Source organism: Sprattus sprattus, assembly GCF_963457725.1.
Source record: "Sprattus sprattus genome assembly, chromosome: 18".
Taxonomy (NCBI): Eukaryota; Metazoa; Chordata; class Actinopteri; order Clupeiformes; family Clupeidae; genus Sprattus; species Sprattus sprattus.
The window spans coordinates 7,603,717-7,630,711 of record NC_137916.1 but is presented as its reverse complement, the minus strand read 5'-3'; the positions used below and the strand labels follow the sequence as shown (position 1 = coordinate 7,630,711).

General features: G+C 44.1%; 2 protein-coding genes across 3 annotated transcripts in view; one reads left to right on the top strand and one right to left on the bottom strand.

The window, feature by feature from the left end:
• yipf2 (Yip1 domain family, member 2) overlaps positions 1-26,995 on the top strand; it is a 31,288-nt gene that overhangs the window by 3,776 nt on the left and 517 nt on the right. Inside the window, exons 2-9 of one of the 2 annotated variants that reach the window (XM_080856483.1) lie at positions 6,975-7,133; positions 24,591-24,649; positions 24,738-24,883; positions 25,049-25,129; positions 25,544-25,631; positions 25,794-25,910; positions 26,185-26,351; positions 26,668-26,850. In XM_080856483.1, the coding sequence (XP_080712609.1) occupies positions 24,619-24,649; positions 24,738-24,883; positions 25,049-25,129; positions 25,544-25,631; positions 25,794-25,910; positions 26,185-26,351; positions 26,668-26,850 (813 nt within the window). In that variant the 5' untranslated portion in view covers positions 6,975-7,133; positions 24,591-24,618. Of the gene's footprint in view, positions 1-6,974; positions 7,134-23,989; positions 24,251-24,590; positions 24,650-24,737; positions 24,884-25,048; positions 25,130-25,543; positions 25,632-25,793; positions 25,911-26,184; positions 26,352-26,667; positions 26,851-26,995 lie in introns of those variants that run through there. The other variant, XM_080856484.1, reaches the window with a different exon arrangement.
• timm29 (translocase of inner mitochondrial membrane 29) lies at positions 21,570-23,702 on the bottom strand. The gene is made up of 2 exons (XM_080856979.1): positions 23,464-23,702; positions 21,570-23,171 (listed from the first exon to the last, which is right to left on the bottom strand). The coding sequence occupies exons 1-2, from the start codon at positions 23,567-23,569 to the stop codon at positions 22,483-22,485; spliced, it is 795 nt and encodes a 264-aa protein (XP_080713105.1). The 5' UTR covers positions 23,570-23,702; the 3' UTR covers positions 21,570-22,482.

The window sequence follows — 26,995 nt, the reverse complement described above, 5'->3', positions numbered from 1 at the left end:
GTTTGCGCATTACCTTGTTTGTATTTATACCCTTTTTCTGTAGGCGATAAATGTTGTAAAAGAAACGAACATAAACCATAAAGAAACTATAAAACCAAAAATATATTGAACTAGTCCTATTCATGTAGCAGGATTTTATGGCTCGCCATTTGCATTGAGATAAATGCAATCATGCCAAGTGCATCATTGTCTGCTGCTATAAATACCAGACCAACAGGAATGACAGCAAGTCAATAGAACTGTATGGGGCACACTCCACAAAAATGAATTCTGCACATCAAACGTGAAAGCCTTGCCTTTAGATCTTTGGCTGAAATAGGGAGAGGAACTGCTCAATGGACTGGACCCATGGTGAAACATTGCAGGACAAAACTGAGGCCCCCAACGACTGATATGGATCAGGATCGACCGGACTCAGCAGGCGCCCAAAGCATGCAGGGAAACATGTCATTCAAATGCACAAGCTCAAGCCATTAATAAGTGTTCTTTATGGGGGGTTTCTGCCTAATTGTAGTGTGTCCAATCCCTGGTGTCCAATCCAAGTGTTTTCCGTGACTTCCAATTTTGCAACAGAAAGCGCGACAGCTTTCGTACGCAAATACGAGGCATGCTGTTGTTGGAAGGGTTTCAAAATACTTTGACTAGAACTCAGCTGAGGTAGGCCTAATTGTTTAAAGAAAGAAATAACGCCCAAATCTTAATATTATGCCACAAAAGTTTCCAATGGCAAAAAAGGTAAATTGCCCTCAGACAAGTGTCCACACATTTTTGTCCCTATTGGTAGATGGTCTCTCTCTCTCCTCTTTTTCTCCCCTGATGGTCAACATTATCTTCAATTTTCACTCATTCTTTGTTGTCTAAGGGGATGGGGTGGGGGTGTGTCTCACTGTGCTGTCATGGTAACGCAATATCACATTAAATCGCTCGTGGTCATGTAGGCAGCCATGGGCTTTTTTACTTCTGTGTAGTGAGAGGAAGTGTAGTGTGTTCCACCACCAGCCGTAGGCAGAACAGACATTTCTGTCCAAACAAGACACAAATTCAGAAAAGACGAAGCTTTTGCAATCTTTTTTATAATACAAATATGAGCTAACAAGATTGAACCAAAGAAAGAAACATTTCAATAAATTCAACTAAAGTAGAACTATCCTATGATTTGACATTGAGAGTTAATTTAGGTCAGGTAGCCTAATGTCTATGGTCGGTGATCTGTAACCAGCAGGGGTTGCAATAACGTCAGAGAGTTTTACTTCGGTATAGCGTCATGATGAGTAACATGACTGGTGGATTGGCTGCTGCTGGATTAGCTCTTAGTCCCTGGCAGGGGCTGAGCAGGTGACTCATTCAGGCCAGGGGAGGGCTCACTGAAGCTGCCCTCCTCAGAGTAGGAGACACGCTGATGACCTGCTGGATGAAGAACAAGACCTCATTAGGTGGAGCGCTTCAGCATGGGTTTCCTGTTGAGATTAGGTTACCTGCTGGTACTACCTAGCGAGCCTTACTTCCTGAGGTCCTTTTTATTACCTGATGTCACAGCCATTATACATTTTTTTAATGATTTTGATCTGAACAAAAGCTTTTCAGTCCTGCTGCAATGGCGTTTTATAATTGCACATACCGGCGAGGATGGGTTGTATTTTAAGGGTTTCCATAAAATCGAATCTATCAAAATTGAAATAGCTTTTCAATTAGCCACAGTACAAAGGCACAGCGTAGCTCCACTGTTCATGATTGTCTTGATTGCGTTGTCCTTGATTCCTTTAGTTATTGAACATTTATTTAATCCTCTCCTTTGTAATGCAAGTAAGTTGTGCTGTTATTGTAATTAACACATTAGTGACAATGTTCACGTTCAAGTATGTACGGAAGTTGTCCTTCAAAAATGACATTACTTAGTGACACGCATAAAGTTATCATTTAATACAATATAAGCAACTTTTAAATGAAGCTAACCTCAACAAAAATGAAGACTATTTTGGATGTAATTCCACTTTTACAGCAAGTCCAACATATCAGACAAGGTCCCCAGGTTTTTCTGATATGAAAAATGACTATAAGTCTTAAATCTTACGGAGTGCCTTTAACTCTTTTACAAATGTCCTTAAGTACAATCCAGACAGATAACCGACTAAAGTCAGTATAAACAGGATAATCTCTATGATGATGCTGCCTATATTCCAACTGCCTCACAAACAAACAGAGAAATGATAACCACACACCTGCCACTGGCTTTTCTTGTGTTATCCTCCTGGGGTCTTGATTTGGGAGGCAAAGCCTGACAGACAAAATCAAACACCTCTAGAGACATTTTCTTGTGACACTGACACAAAATCCTTTAAACATGTCTCCACTGTGTGGCACCAGTCTTCCAGTCAAACTGTGACAGTTGAAGCTGTGGCACTACAGTGGTTACACTCTCAGGTAGTGAAAAAGATGCAAAGATCCGACCCTCCAATGGACTTACCCGAGGGATGGGGGGAGAGTCGAGGAGCAGCCAACATTGGGACACCGTGTGGGGCTGTGGTCCCCCGAGAGGCTCCCGCACCCTCACTTGCACCTCTACGTGGCCTCCTGTGGCTCTCCTCCTGTTCATGACCTGCCACAAAGCAGAACCATGCAGTGACATGTTGGCTAAGTCTCTGAGAGTCAATCATTTTGTTATTCAGATTTTTATCACACATTATGCCTACAAATGACAGAAACTGTGTATTATATTGCTGTTGAGGCTGAGTTTCTATTCTACACTAAAAAGAAATAATGAACAACACTATGTTGTTGTTGTTACCTCGATCAGTTGTCGAGTTTCACATTGGGTGTCTAATGAGTCCAGCTTCAGCTGTCCACTCCCAACCACTTTATCAGTCTTGAAAAGGCCCCTACGGAGAAGAGGAGGAGGCTCAGTGACAGGCCTACAAATACACATACACAAACATACACACACACACACACACACACACACACACACACAAAAGGACAACCACACATGACCATGCACACACTACTCACACTCACAACCATGCACACATAAATACAAACATGAAAAAGCATGCAATATAAGCCAAGAAGCATGCAAAAACAATTACACAAATACACACTTAACCAAAAATATACACTTACATAAGCACACTTACACAAAGTAAGAAAGCACTCACTCCTTGTGAAGGATCTCAAATTTGATGCCTTTAGACAGTATCACTCTTTTGAAGGCACGATGATCTTTTTTCACATAGAGCTTGAAATGTTCATTAAAGACTGAAGGGGCAATCAGAGAAAGCAGTGAAATGTTATGACAAAAAAGACCACAGCAATATTCTATGACCAAGTTTATATACATGTAAACAAACAGTAAATATACACCTGGATTAGCTGAGTCTTTAACAGGCCGTGTTTGATCCTTTTGAGCTTCTTCCTTAAAAAATAAATTAATATACACATTTCCAACCATGTTTCTCTCATTATTGATATCTATGTATTCATATAGTCTATATCCGAGATACATTCTTACCAAACTTGGGAACTGAAACTCAAAACGTACACATGTGTCTACATGGGCTGAAGAGGCTCCTATAAAAAAAGATTGCGAAATATCTGTGAAACTCTATGAACACACACACACTCACACACATACACACACACAAAACTACAAATGACTAGATGAATTCATACCTGTAACAGCTGGGAGGTTGATGCCCCTTATGATGATCAATTCCAACTCATTGCCAGTAAGATCAGGGTTAATCCTGAACAAGGATTATAACATTAGTGTTTAGTGTAGTGGAGTGTGTGTGAGAGACAGGGTTGTTTGTGTGTTAACCAGCCTGCATTCTGAGAATGTTCAAATAAGCATTTGACTGGGCTTGTATTCCGCGTGAATAAGGATGCTGTTGCATGACTGTCAGCATGTGCACTGCCCCCGGGCCACAACACTGATGCAGCACTAACTAAGGCTTCAGTTCCAGCCCCCTCCCCTGTCTGAATACACTCTTATATAGAGTATATCTGCACCCTGCTCCTTAGAGGGGCATCTCACTCTTTATCTCACTCTTTTCATGACATATGCTCACTGAGTGTATGCAATCTCACTCTTTATCTCACTCTTTTCATGACATATGCTCACTGAGTGTATGCAATCTCACTCTTTATCTCACTCTTTTCATGACATATGCTCACTGAGTGTATGCAATCTCACTCTTTATCTCACTCTTTTCATGACATATGCTCACTGAGTGTATGCAATCTCACTCTTTATCTCACTCTTTTCATGACAGTTGTTCACTGGGTGTATGCAATCTCAAGTATTCGTAGGGATAGGCGCGCTCTACTTCAAAACAAATATATAAATGCGTTTTCGGGTGCGAGTAAAAGAATGTAAACTATTGGTAGAATGAAAACCGCACTCTCAAGCTTTTCTCTTTTAACAATAAGACCAGTTTATTTTAGTACAGACGCGTTTCGGCCTTACGCCATCACTGACGATGGCGTAAGGCCGAAACGCGTCTGTACTAAAATAAACTGGTCTTATTGTTAAAAGAGAAAAGCTTGAGAGTGCGGTTTTCATTCTACCAATTGTATGCAATCTCACTCTTCATCTCACTCTTTTCATGACATATGCTCACTGAGTAGGGATGCGTACCGGTACGCCGGACCGGTTCTGGACTTGTAAAAACGTTTAGGTTCAGGTCCAGAAAAACCGAAACCCCAGTGATTCGGTACTGGACTTGTAAAAAATATAGCACTCACATACTATATCCTTTGCGTTCTAGACCATCTTAAACCTTCCATAGGGTGGAAAAAGACATCCCTTTACTGTTACCGCCGGACCAAAATGTCACGCAGATTTCGGTGCCTGAGCCGATTTAAATAAATAACAGCAACAAATCATGCAGCTAAATCTTGAAAACTTATGAAAAATGTTGTCTTATAAACAGGAATTATTTCAGGCTGCAACATGAAACACAGGGGCTGCTTCCAAAACAGTAGAAAAACTAGCGATAGCTAACTAGCAGTAACGTTAGTGGTGTAAGTATGATCTGTATGAATTATTTTGTATTTTTTTGCCAGGCAGATTTCGTGGGGCACATTTACAACTGCCCTAGCTCCCACTATAAACTTTGTCCTGTGTCGCTCATTGGTGTTTTCATAGCAATAGTCTTAATGAAGAGCAGGCAGCATTTCACAGAACAAGAACAAACAGACTAGCCATAAACCTTTTAACAGAGAAAATACCGAAAGGTAAACGATCAAAAGTGTGGCTGTATTTTGCACAAAAAGATTCAAACATTGCGACGTGCAGCAAATGTAACACAACAATTGCGTGTAAAGAGGAGAGAAGGTCAACAGCAAATCAGCAACCTCAGACTGACAAATAAACGGAGATCACAGCAAAACGTATCCTAGTCTCTTAAAGGGGCAGTGCACATTTTCTCGTACTCAGTGTGTTCAAGTAAAAAGATTAACTATAAACAGATAGAAAAGAAAGGTATAAACAAATCAGAAATGGTGAAATTTCATGAAATAAATAATACAATACAAACAAAATAATACATTTTTGACTCCAAAGGCAAATATGCTCATATTTTTGCAAAATAAGTTTGAAGCTGTAGTGTGTGTGTGTGTGTGTGTTTTTTGTACTTATTTATATTTATTTAAGTAGACTATAAACTGTTGTTTACAGTTAATATAATGTTCATAGTTTGAAGTAAAAAAAAAAAAGCTGTAGTTTGAAGCCAAATGTTTTGTTTGTATTTATATTAATAGTATACTTTTAAACAGTTCATATATTCAAATATGCCATGGGTTCGGGTCCGGACTTATTAGGTCCGGACCTGAACCTAAACCTCTGGATTCGAATTAGGACCTGAACCTGAACGTGGGTTTAGGTATGCATCCCTATCACTGAGTGTATGCAATCCCATTCTTTTCATGACAGTTGCTCACTGGGTGTATGCAATCTCACTTTTTTCATGGCAGTTGCTCACTGAGTGTATGCAATCTCACTCTTTATCTCACTCTTTTCATGACACTTGCTCACTGAGTGTATGCAATCTCACTCTTTGTCTCACTCCTTTCATGACAGTTGCTCACTGAGTGTATGCAATCGTAATTAATTCAGGATATTCTGAGAAGTTGAAGTAGGCTTAATGACTCGACTCCTTCTCACTGCTCCTCCGTGCACATCCAGCGCTTTACTCACTTAAACGTGTTGATGATGCACTCCTCTGTGTGGTGTTTTGGCACAGGATAGCCCCTTCTCTGAGATTCCCTGAGTTCTTCAGCATGCTGCTCACTCGTTTCTGCAAGTTCCTCAAACCTAGAATGATTGGATACAACAAAGCTATAGATACAAATAGCATAAAGACACTCAAATCTACTATGTAGTAATACTGTATTGTTTTTTCAGCTAGTCTGTCAGTCGCACTGTGAGCTAATCACCTGGTGGTCTCCTCAATGTTTCCCATGTGACTGAACTGCTGGCAGTAGGAAAGGCATATCTGTGGATAAAAGTAGTATGCAGAAAATTGGCTGCACTTTCATTATAGAACATGGATAGTCAGAGAGTGCTTAATCATTTAATCAGTATATATTTAACTTGTTCAAGTGTTTTAAGTCAAGGCCAATTAAAGCATTAAAATAGCTTGTCGATTGAACTGAAGTTAGTAAAAAGTGAAAAGAAGTTTGTTGAAAACCTATGGGCAATTTTATGTGTTAGCGAAGATAGACCTGCTGTTGCTGCACGAAGAGATCTATCAGGTATGTGTAGGTGTCTTCAGCCTGAGGCAGTGCAGGGCAGTCAGCGGGCGGACACGCTCTGATCTCCAGCTGTTCACATGGAGTCTCTGCCTCCTGTCCTCGTTAAACAGAGAGAGAGGTTGAAGGGCTCTTTGAAATGGCTAGGTGCAAAATATATGTTCATTCATCCACTCAGGCACACAACATCGTATGACTGAATATTTGGTTTACTGTGATCATTACAGTGCAGATGCTCTTCACCCAGCAGGCCTCAGGGGCAGCTTGGTCCTCTTCTTGAGAAGTGTCCTGACTCAGCAGTGGAGGCTGATCCAAAGGACCAGACGGCCGAGGCGCTGAGAGAGGAGGAATGGAGAAGAGACAGGCATGAGAGAAATCTCAATTAAGTATGAGGCCATGCAGCATTACAAACTCATTTAATATTTCTGACACAAAAAGACCTACTGTGGACACTCACAGACAGATGGAGACACACACACACACACATACACACAAACACACACACACACACACACACACACACACACACACTAATCAGTTCCTCTTTATCAGAGTCCTTCACGGCACTCTCAGCCTGAGGGTGGGTTCGAGGGGGGGAATGTTAGGGTTGGGCTGCGAGTGTGAACTGCGAGGGACGGCTACCACCTTTCAACCATGAGGGTTGAAAGAAAGAGAGAGAGAGAGAGAGAAAGAGAGAGGGGGAAAGAGAGAGAAAGGGAGAGAGAAAGATAGAGAGGGAGAGCAAGAGAGAGAAATAGAGAGGGGGAGAGAGAGAGAGAGATAAAGAGAGAGAGAGAGGGAGAGGGAGATAAAGAGAGAGAGAGAGAGAGAGAGAGAGAGAGAGAGAGATAATGCACAAGGCCGCTGAGTTAATCTATTCCAGATTTGGACGGAGAGGAAATTAGGATCTGCTGATTAGCATGCCGCTGCTTGCCTTCATTAGCTCCTTTCTCGTTAGCCTCCCTGTCCCCCAGCCCTCTGAGTCCAGCGCAGCAACCATGAAAGGCCCTTAACTCTCCCACTTCAAACAGCCTCGCTCTCCCTCTGCTCCAAAGTCTCCCAACCCTTTGATAGTGCTGTCCTTAATTTCAGATGGCATGAGTGCAGAAGAAAGCGCTGATGAAGATGTCTACCCGGGGCTGTAGGTCTGACTATGCAGCAAATGAAATGTCTTTGAGGAAGTGATGACATGTCCCATATGGAGGAAGATGATATAGACAGAGGAGGGGTGGGGAGACTTAGGTGTCATGACATACTCTGACCAGGAGGGGGAGGTAGGGATCTTATGTCTGGAGCAAAGTCCCCTTCCTTTAACGCTTTTGCTATGGACTCCAGTTTCTGCAGAGAGGAAGGGAGAGAGAGGGAGGGAGGGCGTGAAAGGGAGAGAGGCCAGACAAACCATTAACTTGACTTATGACCTTCATTATTGACTTTATTATTTTGCATGCTACTACAGTCATCCATCAGAGACTAGTGTCTGGCTGGGCTGAGACGAGTTGGTGAGGTTAGGGGGACCACTCACGTTGGAAGAAGCCACTAAATTCACAGTGCTGACCTAGATCTGCTCCTTAGTGTCCCTGGCATACACAGATGCACGGAGCACACCATCCAGCTGATGCCCCAAAGAGTGTGTGTGAGTGTGTGAGCGTGTGTGTGACAGCGAGTGTGCGTGTGTATGCTTCTGTGAGTGTGAGTGTGTATGGGTGTATGTCTGTGTGTGGTGTTTTTGTAAGTGTGTGTGTGTGTGTATATATATAAATGAGTGTGTGAGTGTGTTTGTGTACAAACACATATTTAGCATTCCCATTCACACACCTTGGCTGTCAGATAGTAACGTTTAGCCAGCTCCATGTCCCCTGTTTGTTTTGCTTGGACAGCAGCCAGTTTGTACTCCTTTAGTCTGCTCAGAACCTGCAGGGTGGTCTCTGTGTGTGCTGATCAAAGCACAGTCACACACACACACACACACACACACAGAAAGGGAGAGAAAGAGAAAGAAAGAAACATGCAAAACCCAAGCATGTTAACATTGAGGTCATTTTGTTGTTAATGAAACATATCCTGATGCACAGTTTTGTGCATATTACAAACTGAATTAATTCAAACCGTAAAACCAGATCAGCTTTGCCAAAAAGCGTCATGGTACATCATCAGGTGAATCATGAATCCATTAACCCTAATAAGAAACCATAATTCCATTATATTAACCAGAGTAGTCTTCACACCTCACAAATCACACTCGGCCTCTGTGACCCGAGCCAGCGGACGAGATCAATAGCTAATTCACTCTCTGCCTTTGTAAATGTGCAATCCATAGAAAGCCATAAATCAAAACTGACTGAAAAATATCACGTTTACTACTGGAAACCCTGATAAGTTTCATTAGAGATTCCAGAGCACAGGTAACATTGATCATAACTGTGAGGTTACTGTAACGTAAACACTGATGCGTGCATCCTACTGAAACCTGAACTTTTACAATGGTCATTCACAAAGATAAATTCATCATAGTGGTGTCAATACATTCATAAATGGCCACACACTACATTTAATATGAAATTGGCTAAACGTAGTCAGTAATAAATGTAGTCCTAAGGTAAACGGATACTCACACCTGAATCTGAGGTGTCTGATAGAGTTGTGTCATCAGTGGAGGACAGTATGCCAGGATATGGCCCCTCCTGCTTCTGATCTGTGACTGGTTGCACGTTCTGCCAAGACAATCTGCTGGGTGTAACTAGAAGAGGAGGTGGGATTTCGGTCTCACTGACTGGATGTCCCCTTCTTGTTGACTCCAGCATGGACTCTAAGGTCTAAAGAGGAAAATGACTGCATACTGAATGCCCTTGTAAACTAGTGGAATTACAGCAATTCTCATTCATTCTGAATGCAATGAATAAACAGCAGCATGTATATCTCATATTTGGCATGCCCCCTCATACCACATAACCAGCTTCAGATAATCGCTTCAAAACCACCTTCGAGGGATACTTTCTGGATTTCGCACCTTCAACCCCCTCCTGTATCTGCCTGCTTGGCTCGCTACTTTGGCTGTCCCTGGGTGCTGAAGGACTGCACGGTACACATCAATCCGCCCAGTGAGGAGCAGCTCCAGGCCTTCAGAGCCAGTGGAAGGTGCCGTGGTGGAGTGAGGCAGAGTGTTTGGTTCTGTCTGAGGAGTGGAAGCTTCTGTTCCGTCCTCTTTTAGAAGCTCATTTAACTCTGCCTAGGGACAGAGTGAGACGGAACATTTAGATTTCATGGAGAATAATATATTTTTTTAAACAAATTCCAGCCATATCCCGGATATGTCTTTAGATTCTAGAGACATGTGTGGAATATGGCTGGAATATGCTTTTAAAAAAATGTTCAAGAGTCTAGAAAGAATCTGGCCCTGATCTGGGGTGGTTCAACCAGAGTAGCAAGATGGCCAGAACAATTCAAGAGTCAAGTGCTATTTTGGATTTCTGCCGCTGCTTTAAGGCCGTCTCAGTCCAACCACTGAAACAATGGTCCTCCTGCAGATTAATTTACAGATAAAGCATTTGGTCTTTCACACTGACAGAGTAGAGGCATATTAAGCGTAAGTAGGCTGGTCCACAAACTTGGTATGCTGGCGAGATTACCAGCAGAACGGTGTTAGACTCCAGATCCTCGTCTTCATCATCTTCACCCTCCTCTTCCTCCAGTAGTAACACCTTCATACAAAGCAGTGCTAATCTCTCTGGATCTGAAAGTAGACAGTTGCGTGTCCGATAATGAATTGCCAAAACCCTAAAGCAATTACACACACATACACACAATAATCGGGCATTATGAAGCTTATCCAACACATACTGTGGTCAGTAAGGGCTAATACACTAAACAAACCCATACTGCTGGCCTATATATCCCTGAAATAGACTACTTCTATGAAAGTAGCCTAGGCCTACATGTTGTAGCCTCATTTCGACTGTCAATTGGCCCTTAAACAACTTATGTCCTCCATCTTCTTAATAGAACACATCCCATTCTTTTTCAGCTTACTAAAGAAAAAATACAGAGTTAACAAACCACAATGTATGATGTGTAAATTCAGCCACTGTTACGTATTTCATTTATTTATTCTTTCTTTTCGATTTCTGTCGTGGTATTTATGCTTAGGGTTAAATTGTGATTTGCTGTGCTGGCAAACGAAAGATAATTTTCACCATGATTAGTTTAGGCATTTCACAATATGCAACTGATGTGGATTATCCCTGTTCATCCTCGTTTATTCCATTTCTAAAGGTTCTGCACCATTTTGCACAAGCTACAAAACCACACTAGAAGAACCAAATGGTGTAGCCTAGTAGCTAGCCTTCAATACAACGATTTACCTATGTGCATTTGTCTCTAGCTACAGAGAAACGGTAGGCTAAAAGACACCGTGTTAGGTGAAATTCATGGATATATAATTGTTTTGGGGGAAAGGTGCTTTCAAACGATTATAATTACTAATAGGTCGCTATCATAGCCTACCGTAGAAGGAAAGTAGCTACTCATCCAAATGTGAAATATTCCATTACATGTCAGACTTCCTGTTGTCGGCTGCGTCTCCATTGGCAACCAGACACCAAGGAAAATGTACCTGTACTTTGTATGAGGTCACCCCTGGTCTTTTTTGTGCAAGGTTGGTGTACTTACAGCAAGCCTACTGTGTTCAGAATGACTTATAAGGCAGGGCAGGCTTTATTAGCTTGATACTGATATACTTATAATACTTCTTGTAGAAATAGACTACTGATAGTAGCTATATATTATCAACTTGTCACTGAAAAAACTCGGCTTGAATTGAACCTAAAGCCTCAGAAATAACGCAGTTTTGTCTGTCTCATACTCTCTCTGTTTCTCTCTCTATGAGATTATGGATGCAGAGAGATTTGTAATTTTATGGAACGTCTTGTTCCTTTCCCGCTGTGCATGCTCAGCCCAAGCAGCATATTATACATTGTTTTCCTTCTGGTGACCTTAGCTGGCACTTGCAGCGAGGTGACTTATAACTGTGTGTTGCGGACAGCTCCTTTCACAACTGTACTGGACTGTGGTGCAGGGCCTGCGTGCGTGTGCAGACTGGGGATGGCTGGAGGGAGACTGTTCATCAATGTGGTCAGAGACTACTGCTGAGGTAACCAGCTCCCCACCCCAGCCCTCTCTTTCACACACACACACACACACACACACACACACACACACAAACACACACACACACACACACACAGAGACACACACACACACACACAGAGAGAGACACACACACACACACACACACACACACACACACACACACACACACACACACACGGGCTATCAGTGCCCTCTGTTGATGTAAATAGTTTTTCTCTGGATTCATCGAGCTTGCACTTTTTTCTGTGTTTGTGTGCCTCAACTTCATGCAATCTTGGTGAATGCAAGCCACAGTGTAAATACCTTTCACTGTGCTTTCAAAACGTTCATTTGGTCACAATGTTTTGTTTTTTCCTCTCCGTCCCTCGGACGCCTGTCTTTTATGTGGTTACCAGTCACTCCCATTTCGGTCTGTTTTTCACCCTCTTTAGTCGTCACGCAGAGTTCAAGGGATGGTTCTAATTTTAGGGGAGGTCTCCCCCCTACGTTGACACATGTTTCTATATGGGGTGTCATTTGGGATTAGCGGCAAGAAGTCACAGGGGGCTCAGATTCCAATTGGGAAGCAACACTGCTGCCCTCCTTCAGTGGTTCACCATCCCAGCTGGCCCAGAGCCCAGGCCAGAGTGGCAAGCGAGGGGCAGGAACGCACTCTTTGTTTTTCCTGCAAGAGAGAAAGTCATTGTTTTCCCCTCCATCGGTGCATTTGGTGAGATGTGTTGATTCTGGATTCTGACAACCTGGAGGTTTTGATTATGAGGAGGGGGGACAGCACATGGAAGGAACAAAGACCAAGGACATGATGATGGCTGAGAAAAAAAATATGAACTCAGAAAGACAGAAAGAGAAAGAGAGAGAGATGTCTGTTTTATCCTATCCATAGCCTTCGAGCATCTGTATGATCTGAGGCATCCCCCAAAGGACCTGGGCCAGGTCATGTACACTACAGGGGCGTTTCTTTGTTGGGTTTCTGTTGAATTAATATGGATGAGCGTGATAGCAGAAGAGGAGTGGGACTCTGCCGTGTTTTGATCTTCCCCTGCTCACTCATTACGGCCCCCACAGCAGCCCCGGCTTCAACCTCAGGCACCCTCTCCTTCACCCAGTCTGACTTACAGCCAAACCACATCAGAGACAGAGAGAGCGCCAGAGAGAGATGTGGCAGGGAGACTCCCAAAAGAGATGGAGTGATAGAGAAGGGAGCGGAGCAAGAGAGGGAGAGGTTGAAAAGGAAGGGGGTTGAGGCAGGGAGACAAAGCGGAGGAAAGGAGGAGCGAGCAGAATGCAGGACTGGGGTAGAGAGGGAAAAGGATACGAGGACAGGGAATAGAAAAGGGAAGGAGGGGAAGAGATGAGGAGATATTCTGTTGGTGGTAGTCGGGGGGGTTGTGTGTGAGAGAAGGATGGACATTTCGCTGCAAATGTAGAGTCACATAAAGTGTGTTCATAGTTGGAACACTGTGTGACAAAGATGAAGTGCAGGAAGGAGAGGTGGGGATAAAGAGAGATCAGAGAGCTGCAAGGATAAACAGGAGCTGTTGATGGCCTTGTGTCTCCTCTGTTTTATGAGACGGCCGGTGCGGCAGAGACATGCTGATGTCAGTGTCCCAGCCCCAGACTCTCTCACCCCCAACCCACCCCGCCCCCCTCCCTCTCTGTCTCTCCCTCTGCCTGTCTCTGTTGTATCTCACCGATTCACCCTACCCTCCTCCCTGCATTAATTAGAGAGTCGTCTTCAATCAAAAGGTCCTGCTTCCTTAGCTCTTGCCGCACTATCCCTCTCCCTCAGCTTATTTGCGTGGATGCAATCAGGTCAATGTGATTACTGGATGTGTCCCAATTGCCTTATGACTGCAGTGGCCGGCAGAATAGGAGGAGTAATTAACTGGGTCAGAAAAGGCCTGATCTTGGGCCCTGTGAGTAGACAGGACAAGGTCTGTCTCACCCAGTCACCATAGCTTTTTCCAACTTCAGATATCGTCAAACCCAGGGACCCTGACCATATGCATGCATCACTAACAGTGTAGCCATTGTGTGCTTGAAACTAGTCAAGGTTTGGAATGATTTTTTTTTCATGTTTTTATCTCCTTTCCTAACATGACCCTAGATTAATAGCTTGTGACAGGATACAATACCAGGTTCTTTTCTTTTTTCCCCTGTAGTGTGGGAACAACCTCGTCATTGCCCAGGAAGACTGGCTCATTCACTGAAGCACCCTCTCAGTTGCTTCTGACATGCTCCCAGCCTGAAGGGGATTCTCTGGCCACTTGGGAGCTCCTTGAGCGTGTCCCTTAATTGGTGGCAACATTCATGCCCACGGAGCCATTGAGTGCTTTGTCGTGCAGAGGAAGCAGCCATGCTCTTCCTTGTAGAATCGTGACTGTTCCCGTGGTAACTTTAGTCTCTCTCTCGGCTTGATCTTGTTGAGCTTCACACGTGCACACTCACACAGCACACACACACACACACACACACAGTGAGTGCCTGAAGCAGGACACGCACACATTTTGAATCTTCCTTAACTCAGCCTCCTCAGCTCAGATAGGGCATGGAGACAGATCCGTCAGATGAACTGAGGCAGAGTTCTAAGGACACTCCTGTGGATTCAACCAGTTTCTTTCTCCCTCGCTTGAAACCCCTCTGTTGCTCTGATGTGCAGCAGCAGAACTATTCTGATGCTCACCTCCAATCCCTTTGTGTTCACTGGTAATATCTTAAAGTGGCATAAGTTAAGTAGTGGCATAAATATCCAAACAAATAAATGTAATGAAAAACAAGACCATAGATGTTTGTTAAGTGTTCCAATACTTTATTTTTTTCTGCTGGCAATTGCACGATAAACAGGAATCACAGACAGGTAACTGCAGCTCTCAGACTGCCTTCATTAGACACATCCGTTATTTCAGCGGCGGTGGCAACAGCAGCAATGTGATTGTGTGCGTGAGGACGGAGGAGACAGCGTGATTACAGGTGGCCACGGTGTTCATTCATTGTTCGGCGAGTCGAGCCGTTTCAGAGGGGAAAAAACCCACCGACAGCAATGAATGTGAATCGGGACCTTTTTGCCGGGAGGGTGGACGTCGTGTGCCGTCTCTCGCTTCGCTGATCCCCTCTGATGAAATTAAGCACCCTCCAGTCACCGTCTCAGCCAGGGCGGCAGCAGCGGTAGCAGCAGCGGTGGAATGAGTTCATGCATGCAAACATGTGTCATGTGAGGAAGCCTCTCCCTCTGCCAAAGTCCCAAGATGGGCAGGGGCCCCTCTGACATGAAGACCTAATTAGGGAATTGATGTTTTTTCTTCTTCTTTTTAATCAAGTGATGGTTCCATTCCTGGTCTTGCATGGATTGTGAATGCCCACAGGCGTGTCAGCCAGACGCGTAAGCTCAAGAGGCAGGGTACACTCAACACTCGATGGTTTCTCTAAGTCATAAACTCACCGACAGCGTTGAATGTTCACTGAGACTCTGGCAGGGGCTTGAGTTTACATCATGATGTAAACAAACACACACATACATACAAATACACACACTTGCACACATACACAGACATACATCCAATATACATGCGGATACACATCAATTTAAGAATGGTCACCCAAGTTGTATAATCATTATGGACCTATACAAACAAATGCCACATTTTTATATAGTATACACCTGCCAACACAAATACACACACACACACACCTTTGACACATTCTTCACACGTACTCAGTGTAAAAAAAAAAAAAACCAACAACAACCTGAAATTGAAAAAGCATCATGACTCAATGGGATCAGTACTAATCCAGTCATCTACTAATGTCCTCCTTCGTGTGTGGCTTTGTGTTTAGACAGGAAGGAAGTGTTGGCAGTGGCGGGCACTGGAGAGAGGGAGGGCGGGAAGGAGGGAGTGGCAAACTAGAGAGTGGAGCAGCCTTGGCTAGCATGTTGAGCAGGGCCCTGGGCTTAGCGTGAGGTATAGCATAACCGCTATTATCTGATCCTGGGGGGAGGGGACAGAGAGAGAGAGAGAGAGAGAGAGAGAGAGAGAGAGAGTGAGAGAGAGAATGAAGGGGCCAGGCAGGAATGGTAAAGAAGAGTGGAAGGACAAGGAGGTCTGTGTGTGGGGGGGGCATAGAGAAAAAGAAAAATGGGGGAGAGGGGGAGGTACCAGAAGAGAGCAGAGGTGGAGAGTGCATGTCTAGGCTGCAGTGTGCATGTGTGTGCTTGCGTGTGTGTGTGTGTGTGTGTGTGCTTGCGTGTGTGTGTGTGTGTGTGTGTGTGTGTGTGTTTGGGTGGGTGGGTGGGTAGGTGGGGGTGTTGATGATCGATTCCAGGCTCAGCATTTCCAGACAGCCTGAATGACAAAGGTCAAAGGGGCTCATTTCCTATGAAAGAGTGGCTGTCTGTTCACACCGCTTGTCTGTCTGTGCGTCTGGCCGTTGGTGGGCCTGTCGGTGTCGCCGGGTTCAGCGCTACCCCCAACAATCACACACGAAACCCTCAGAGGGCACGACATCATGCTCCATTGAACCAAGACACGCATCAGCAAAGAAGTGACCTGCAAAGACCAGCTTTAGCCACCGCAAGCCGTACGGCTAACAAACAAACATGGCTGCTGCAGTTCTGGCCTGCTCTCCCACCTCAACCACATGAGGCAGGGATTGCTTCCTGCTCAGTGTGCTCAGAGTCGCAGCAAAATAGCCCACACCTCATATTCAAAAGTTATATTAGATTTGCTGGACACAGATATGGTGCTTTCATGACAGCCATTGTACTACTACATCTCCAAGACGTTGGTTTGACTCGGTGAGACCAAGGCCCAGGTCCAGCATGGAGGTCGAGTAGCTTTGAGGTTTTTCATGCAAGCGGACAAAATGTAATATCCTGGGCTGGCTGTGTTTGTCCAGCCGTTGCAGTGTCTGCTGAGGTGCGGAAAAGAGGGGGGAAGGGTCTTTTTTGAAGAAGAATGAGGCAGCTATGACAGACCCCTCCCCCACCTGGGACTTGAACTAGTGACCCTCTGGTGAATGAGTTCAAGGGAGACAGTCATTACTGCCTGTGCAAGAGTCTGTGTATGTGGGTGTTTGTTTGTGATCTTTGAGTCACATAGTGACTAAGTAATGAATACTTGTGATAAGTTATTTTGTGCAAGTGTACCAGTCATAAAAAACATATAATCTTTGATTTGAAAAAAAAAAGTTCTTAAAATAAAGTGGGTTCATATAAACTATGGTAAGCACCAAAGGATTAGAAAAAACCTTGTGCAATTGTTTCTGGTGTCAATCCTACATGGATGTGTGTGCTGTTTAAGATGTTTGAGATATTGATGAAGATGTTGGTGGTAATGAGAATATTCGACCATCCCCCCTGTCTGGGTTAGTTAGTCTATGTCTACCTGGACCAGACTAGATCAATACTTTAATCAAATTGTTATTCACATCCTTTGGGAAAGATACCCCCATGGTCTAAGACACATATGGAGCCCCCAATGTATATGCACACACACACACACACACACACACACACACACACACACACACACACAGAAATACAGAACATTCTTCATGTATAAACCACACGCAAACTTGCTTATTTTTTTTTTTCAACTAAACCTTCGGAAAATCTCACGAAACATAATAAAGTATTTCACATACACATGAATAACTATTCTGACATCTGAAGATAAATATATCTGTTTTATTGTATTCCCAACAAAATGTTGCAGTCAAGGTGTTGCTAGCATGTAAAACGAGCCTAAATGTATGGGTCACGGGTGCCTTATTGAATTACATCACATTACGATTTCATGCAGACATGTCTGGCCATATAAACAGCACTTGTCACAACTGTCAAAGCAAATCAGGGTCTGGTGATAAAAAATAGTCTCTCAGCATTGCCGTCTGTTATGCTCCAAAGATGATTATGCTTTCTCACACAACAGAACACGTCAAGTTTTCCGTAGTCCGTAACAATGCACAGGCAGAGAAATTCACTTTGGGTTAAATGCACTTACCTTGTGTCCTCCGGCTCCGGTTTGGAAATCGAAGATGCCTACACCCAGTCTGGCTTCCTCCCAGCCCCCCTGCCCCTTCTATACATCGAATTCTGTCGCTCCAGCCACTTGCATTCCTCCACCCCAGTCTATCCCTCCCGTTTCCCTTCCCTCTACCCGCCCCCCCCCCATCCTTTCTATCGTCTATTTTAAAACTGCCCCCCTCTCAATGTCTCCTCATCTTTCACTTCACTTGTCTTTTTAGAATCTCACCTCTTGCGCTCTTTCTGTCTCTCTCTCTTTTTCCGTTCTCCGATCTCGTGATCTCTCGGTGTCTCCGAAGCCTTCATCTTGCTGCTTGTAAACTTAACTGCAGACAGTCTGGTGTTTCCGTGCATGCGTGTGTGTGCTCTGTGTGTGTGTGTGTGTGAAGGAGAGAGGGAGTGGGGAGTGCAAACCAGGACACACAGGCTGTGTCAGTTTGAATGAAAATTGTGAACGCTCTGCTTCTCCCTCCTCCCCCCTCTCTCGGCTTCCTTCCCTCCGCCTCCTACGAAAACCTCGCCTCTCCCTGCCCCTCCCTCTTTCTCCTTTCCTCTCTCTCTCTCTCTCTTTCTGTCCACCACCAGGCTTCCTCAGCTCCCCCACCTTCAAACATTTTCACACTCAGACAGACATTTATATTTATATACACGGCACCCCCTTTTCATCACTCTCTCTTTCTCTTGCACTATCACTGTCTGTCTCTGTATATATCTCCCTCACGCACATACAAACTCACACATACACACATGAGCGTGCAAACATCTCTAGATCAGTGTGAGCCAGACGGTTAACCCTTTGGTTTCTTTGCATATTTTAATCATCTCTGTCTGGCATAAGCCAATCAGATCTATTTACCTCGAGTGCATGAGTAGTTGTTAATGTGTGAGTACGTTGGGTTTTCATTTTTTGACATTGAGAGGAATTCATTGCTCTACAAAATTATGATGTTCCAGCTAGCTAAATACTAATAACATGGATCACATGTTCATAGACAGGATCACATTTTTAGAATTTCATTAACCTTATCGGAACATGGACTTGACAAGATGTGGTTACTTGGTCTAGACTGTGATTAGAGTCAAATCTAATGTCTTGATTTAGAGTCTAGTTGTTGTTTGTGTGCATCTCATTTCCATGAACACATTTTTTTATTTACAGTTGAAAATGAGACTTTGTATTTGTAAACGTTGTTTTTATTAAAACAGAATGGTGGCAGTCCATTAATCCAAGCTTTCCCTCCCCTACTCCTCCTCCTCCTCCCAGCCCCCCCTTCCCCCTCAATCTCCTCCTTAGTTACATATTGATTAGAAAATATGTGCGGTGCTAGCCAAGCTGTGGTCACTGAGGTCAGACCAGCGGCCAGACATCCCCCTCCTCCTTCCCTCTCCACCCCACCTACCCACCCACCCACCCACCCCCAAACTCTCCTCTCCATCTCCTTTCAGTCAACAAGCCAGACTGACCACCAAGAGTCCACACCAGCAAACCTCTGCTTACACAAGAGGCTGTCATTGACCAGAGATCCATTTGACAGATAGAGTGACTGTCAATAGTCGATGGAGAGGAGGAGAGGAGAGGATGGGGAAGAACTAGACCAGCAGGGTCGATGGAGAGCACGGTGGAATTGATGAGAGGGAGGACATGGTGGTGGGAGAGGGGAGGGGTGTGGAGGTGTGCAAGAGATGGATAGTCATAAAAGATGAGTATGGGAAGTGATTGTGTTTATATTTTTCATTCTTTTTCGACAGACAACCCAATAAATAACAAAGGCATCACGAGCATCACAGACTGCCCTTCTCTGGTCTTGGCATATCTCTCTCGCCAGCTAATGTCTCGCAGTCACAGTTGATGAAAAAATACCATTACCTCGCACTTAGCTTCCATATCAACCAGGACAAGAGATATTACATTTCAGATTGCCACAACATTCTCCACAAGCATGCAAAATAACTATATGCTTTACACTCCAGGCAGACTACAGCTTTTGAGAGGCAAACATAAACACTTAGCATTAAGCTGGCCATGGCTGTCAAGGTGCTGAAGAAGTCATAAACAGCAGTAGTAGGAGGCTCAGTCCAGCGTGGTTAAGTGGGCGCCGTGTGTGTGTGTTTGTGAGGGGTAGGGAAGCGTGTTGATCGGCCTCGTGCCGCGGAGCCCAGAGCTCCCCACAGACAGGCTGATGGGCAGCCGCAGTCCATCAGTGCATTATGGAAATGGAGTCTCATTAGACATTGCTGCCCATGGAGGCTCTGACCGTATCGTCTTGCCTGAGTGAGCTCAAGCTCAAAAATGACTGGCTGATATTAGGGTAGAAGAGACACAAACTGCGTGAATTCACTGAGATACCTCTAAAGTAATATATTAAAATGGATCAAGTTAGCAATGGAAATTCTATTTAAGGGCAGTTCTTCAGCCATGTGGTCAGAGTTCTGCTGCCACAGTGAAGGCCCAGCCCATCACTTTCATAAGTGACACATGATATTTCAGACAAGCGGTTTGTAAAAGGACGTTAATGACATCACCAGCTCACCTTTGACCCCATTAGGCCAGGTTTTTGGTCTACTCTCCATCTTAGACTGGAGTTGGATTACGAGCTTGGGGGGCAGCACACCCCTTGATGTTTTGTGCGTCCAGTGACCCGCTTCCCAGACAGACTGGACAGACCACTTCCACCACGTCATGTGACCTCAAAGCCAAAGAATGAGTGCTGGGCACTAAGAATAGGAAGTGCAAGAGTTCAGCTCACTTGTCAGCTTTGGTGTCCATCATTTATTCATGCAGGTAATAAATAGCAAACTTATATCCCTCTATAAATACACTGAACTGGCTACCTTTCATGCAACTATTATCTCAAGGAGATGCTTCTTTTTCACTCTTGGTTAGAGCAGAGTTTTCAGGGTGTGTGTAACTAAAACTGAAGAATATGATCAAAAACATGTTCAAGCGTTGTCACAGGTTGATTACATGCTGCCTCCACTGAAGTGAGAGCTGCTTACAACAGACCACAACAGCAGTGCTTATAAGAGCATGCAGGCTTAGTGACGGAGGCGCTTGTAAATGTCATCAGAATGGTGTGCTTTGCCACAGATACCACAGCTCTCTTCCTCCCTTCCAACCTGAGTCTTTCCTAGGATGGACACTGCCTGATCAGGATGAATGATCCTAACCCAGCAACGAGATACCCATCAGATACAAGAGCCCTGTATGGCTTTGCCTTCTGAGATCCTCCAGATCAATACCTGGCCTCTCTGAACTGCCTAGCACAGAGAGAGAGAGATAAAGAGAGAAAAAAGGGGTGTGGGGGGGGGGGGGGGGGGGTGTGTGTGTGGAAGAGGTAGACGTACAAGAGATTAATCTGAGGCAGGAGGATTTCTCCTGAAAATGAATTAAAGCTCTGCAATGACACAAGAGGTCATTCAAAGGCAGTCCGATTAGAGGAGTAATTAACCTGAGCTTTAAAGAGAAAGCACCGGCCAGTCACTCAACTTTTCAGGAGGAAATAAATAATTTTAGTCCTCAGGAAGATTTTAACCAGCCAGGGCTTCTGGACAAAATGTTTAAAAGACATAATCAATCCATGATGATAAAGGAACTGGTTGCAACCATGGAAAATAGATTATGATCTTAATATTGACAGACATGTGTGCAAAAATGTGATGCAACCATTTTCCCTGCTTGAATTATCTTATTTTGGAAAAATGTAATGAACTAACTGAAGAAAGAAACTAAGTAAGAGGCATTTTAATTTGCATTTATGCCAGTATGTTATTCAAGCAGTTGAGATGCACTAATAAAATCGTGAGACACATATTGTTCAAAATCATATCAATGATCATATTTCACTTAAAGTTGGTAAAACAACCAACCAACAGAATCCATCTGATATAGGTCATAGAAATCTGACATAGGATTTCTAAGTAGAGAAACATTTAACAATTCATCTGTTTGTGAGATACTTTATTGGGTTCCTCCTCCAAAGCTCAGCTCCCATCAGTATCTCTTCTCTTCTGTTTCTTAGACAGCTGGTTTGAAACATCTCAATTGTATTTTTCTAATTCATCTCAGTAACACTACAGCCTCCCTCTGCTTTCTTCACCCATCCCATCTTTCTAAAAGTTCAACTGTGGAGGCTGAACAGCAGGAGCTGACACTTTGGTAAATGACTGAAGATATAGAAACCCATTCCAAAGATGGCAGATTATGACACAACCTAATACTGAACATGACAAGTAATGAAATAGAATAAATTGACTGCGTTGCCAATCTGCGTTGCTTGCTTAAGTAATCTACAGTAATTCCCGCATTTTCTACTAACAGAATGCTGTAGAACTGTTAGAATAGTCTTCCATAAAATTGCCTCATAGGCTATCTGAAGAGATGAATAGTCTGTCTAGTTTAGTTTAGTTTAGTTTCTCTCTCTCTCTCTCTCTCTCTCTCTCTCTCTGAATATAAGCATGAGAACATTGTGTAAACCTTTCCCATCTGCCCCCACGATTGTCTGTAAATCAATCAGCAGGTTAGCTGAATGACAGCTTTTACTTCATGGTGCATCCTTTGAGAGACAGATTTAGGTCTGTGTCTGTTGCTGAGTCTGTCCCACAGCATCACTCTGAGTCCCTCCCTGTCCATCTTCCTCTATTTGCTCCGCAACCCTCTTCCCCTCCTCCACGTCCTCCTCCAGCACGATGACATGCTTCCAGGAGTCCTTGTGCAGCTGCTCGTTCTGCTCCGTCACCTGGGGCGACGGTACCACCGTGTCAAGGAGCGCAGGAGGCAGGTTGCGGAACTCCTCGTCGTTCACATCGTAGTCTTTCATCTTAGTGTCCAGCACCCACCAACGTCCAGCAAACCCCACATCCAGCAGCCTCTCGGAGAGCTCCCGCAAGGGCACAGTGAGGGCAGAGCAGCGGGCCTCATACAAGCTGGACTCCAGGTCATAGTCAGCCCGGTAGGTCAGTGAGGCCACACCCAGGCTGACGTAGCGCAGGCAGCCCTCACTGTGGAGCTTGGACAGCTTCTGCACGTGACCGTCCGACACGCCATTGCGGGTCCATGGCGAGAGGAGGCCCAGCTGGCTGGCCATGTCCATCAGGTCGGCCTGGAAGGAGTCCTCGGAGGGATTGGTGTAGAAGGAGGCCAAGACGCCCCCCAGCAGGCTGAGGTAGACACTTGCTTTTACTGGGCGCTCCCAGGCTCCCACAACTATCTCACGGCATGCCTCCTTGTAGTCGTTGAATGCGCCGCTGCACCATACACCTGACAATTTCAAAGCCTGTTATCTTTTGTAAAATCATGATGCAAGAATTTGCCATATCTGTGCTTAACCTACACGTAGCTTTGAAGACATACTGCCTATGACACATAAGTGTAACACAAAAACTTCATATAGAAATATCTCATAATGCGGTCCACTCAACTAAAACTTCGTATAACGTAGTACAACGTTAGGTTGTATGTTAAATCACGTGAAACTTAAATGTCATGCTAACCCCAAACAGAATCTGACGGCAATATATGGAGGAAATGATGTATCACTGATCATTCTTACCCACACGGCTTTTCAGAAACCGTTGCCATCGCGTGCCTTTACTTGGGACTACTGTTTCTGCAACAGTTGTGGAGCACCATCTCCTGAACACCAACGAGGCGGCCATAGTTAGAAAACACACGACCTTCGGGTAGTTCACAGTGGAGAAACCCGGAAGAAATATCAGTGCTCCGATCCCAATTTCGCCGCCCGCTCATCGAAGGTCTTCCGCAAATGTCACATGTGAGCCAAAATGGCGTGTCTGTCCATGTGGGCATATATTATTGCACCGATGTAAAAACAAGACTGGTATTAAAAGTTCCGGCTTAAGGTTTGTATACTATCATACAAACAGATAAAAGCCCCAAACCTGAATATTGAACATTATAAAATTGTTTGTGTATTTTAAAAGTTTAAAGAAATGACAAAACGTCAACAGTTGTTATTCACAACAAATTCTCTGCGTGACATATTTGTTCCGCATGTCTTAAGATCACGTGTCCATGTTATCAGGTAGACACAGGGCTAAGCAGGAACTGTTATTCCATATAGGGGTGACGTGGAGTGTATCCCGAGTGGTATCGAATACCATGAATGAAATGCTGTTGAAGAAATGATTGTCATTTCATGTACTGGTATGGTTTAAAGAATTGTGGTATTTTTGGAGTATTCTCTGAAAAAGTTATCGAGCGACGTCAGAGGATAGACTAGATAAATTTGCTAGTAATGTTAGCTAGTTGGTCTATCTAGCTAGCGTTATCAAGTCAGCAGAACTTCATTGTCCATCCAGTGAGCAGACAGTGGCCAGGTGAGTATGGCAAGCTCGCTAACACACGGAATATTGTGTCATCATGATATTGAAAAAGATGATGTTGTCATGAGTACACGAAACCATACATTTGTTGTGGTTTGTTAGCTAACTGATAGGTGGAATTTTACGATCAAACCAATTTATCAGAAAAAGCAGGCTGCTGATGGACGCAAATCAGCAGTCTGTTATATGCAACATTTACACTATTAAGCACGAGTATAATGGAAATCTATTCCGCAATTCTTGAATAGTCTGAAGAGCAAACAAAAATGCAGTTCTTATTTATCCTGGTTTCTTTAAGGTCCCAGTTGGGTTAACAATGTTTTCTTCGTTTTAGTTCTGCATGAAGATTGACCCTTGCAATCATGGCAAGTCCTGATGACTTAAAATTTCAAGGTAACGTTGCACTGCAGGTTTGCCTGAACTCAATGCCTTCCTTCCACCCTAAGTCTTATAATGACCGCCCTCCTCTCGGTATCTGCAGAATTCGATGAGGCCGCAGACCTGCTGTCAGCTGACCCTGGGGCCTCTACCCTCAGTGTGTCCGCCTTGAGTAGCACAGCAGCAGGGACCCAGGACACTAAAGTGGACCTGTCCGAGGATGAGGAGAACCAGCAGGAGAACTCTGGGGTGAGCTGACACTGTGTTAACGACTTGACCTGGTCATTTGATCCAGTGCTTCATTACTTGACAGTGAAGCACTGGACTGCTAGGTTTCTTGGACCCCGGTGGCTTTAAGGTTCACAGAAAAAGTAGCCATGTGTGAATGACATTTGTCTTATGTTCATTTTACAGCTACTAGGTGGAGAGAATAAGACTAGCGGTTTTTGGACATTTGAATACTACCAGTCCTTCTTCAATGTCGACACAATGCAGGTATGATCTGAGTCTCCCTAAACCCACACGTTGCGATACTGGTTCTAAACACACATGTTGTGATACTGGTTCTAAACACACATGTTGTGATACTGGTTCTAAACACACACGTTGCGATACTGGTTCTAAACCCACATGTTGTGATACTGGTTCTAAACACACACGTTGTGATACTGGTTCTAAACACACACGTTGTGATACTGGTTCTAAACACACACGTTGCGATACTGGTTCTAAACACACACGTTGCGATACTGGTTCTAAACACACACGTTGCGATACTGGTTCTAAACACACACGTTGTGATACTGGTTCTAAACACACACGTTGCGATACTGGTTCTAAATACACACGTTGTGATACTGGTCATAACCATAGCTCCATACAAAGTCCTTGACATTACTTGATATGCAGGTGCTGGATAGAATCAAAGGATCCGTGATGCCTGTGCCTGGGAGAAACTTTATAAAGCACCACATCCGAAACAATCCAGATTTATATGGTACGGGACAAATGTTTCAATATATTTTCCAAGATTTCTTTTAAATTCTTGAATAATTCTTAGCATATCATACTTTAGAGATCAGCCCACTGTCATAACCTCAGTCCTATTCATGTAGACAGGATTTAAAGAGGGACTCTATACTATGCCCATCCACTGTAGGTCCCTTCTGGATCTGTGCAACACTGGTGTTCTCCGTGGCCATCAGTGGGAACCTTTCAAACTTTCTGAGCCACCAGGGTGATGTGAAGTACCACTACAGGCCCCAGTTCCACAGAGGTAAGGGCCTCCAGCTGTTTTGCAGGTGACCATGTGAGGTTGCAAAAGCCACTCCGAGGAGAGCCTGTAAAGCTTGCTTTTCAGGTCAAACAGATGAGAGAAGATTCTTTAACCGCTGAAACCTGTAACGTGTTTTTCATGTAGATCATTTCAGTTTTGAATAGGGAGGTTTTAGGAAACCGGACATGAGAGCTCTCAATTTCTCTAGACTCCAGATTTCATTTATATAAAAAGAATATTTTTTTTAGAAATGTTTCCCCTCGTATGCTTCCAGTGACGATAGCAGCGCTTGTGGTGTTCCTCTATGCATGGCTTGTGCCACTTGGGGTCTGGGGTTTCCTGACCTGGCGGCAGGGGACAGAGCGCCAGACCAGTGCCTACTCCTTCCTGGAGACAGTGTGTGTCTATGGATACTCCTTGTTCATCTTCATCCCCACCTCGGTGAGTGCAGGAACAGGTGGAACCTTCATACAGGACTATCAACATCCAGAGTGACTTGAATGTGTTTTTACAGATAATGTCATAAGCCATCAGCAGACAATGCATGTGCAGTATAATACTGATATGTTACTGGTATTGCATTATACAGATTAAGCTCTAGTGCTGGAGAAATCTCAAACAGCATCATGGAAGGATATCTTTAGGGAAGCATAGTCCTCTTCCTAGACACCAAGCTACATTTAACAGATGTTAATTACACTATTTGACTTTTGCCGGACAGACCATTTGTTACTTACTGGCATGCCTTTTTTTTTAGGTATTATGGAGCATACCATTTCAATGGGTACAATGGACTCTCATTGTAATCGCCATGGTGATCTCAGGCTCAGTACTAGTCCTCACATTTTGGCCTGTGGTTCGAGATGACACCAAGGTGGCCGCTTTTGCCACTGTGGCAAGTATTGTGGTTCTCCATGCCCTGCTGGCTATTGGCTGCAAGGTAAGTCATGCCCAGGACTCTTCTAGCTAGAATTCCATAATAAAATGAATGTTAGATATGAAGAATAAAATTACATGTACCTAGCACCTGTGCATTGATCAGAAAGTTGAGAGTGCCAATTGTAATTTTGAGAGTGCCAATTGTG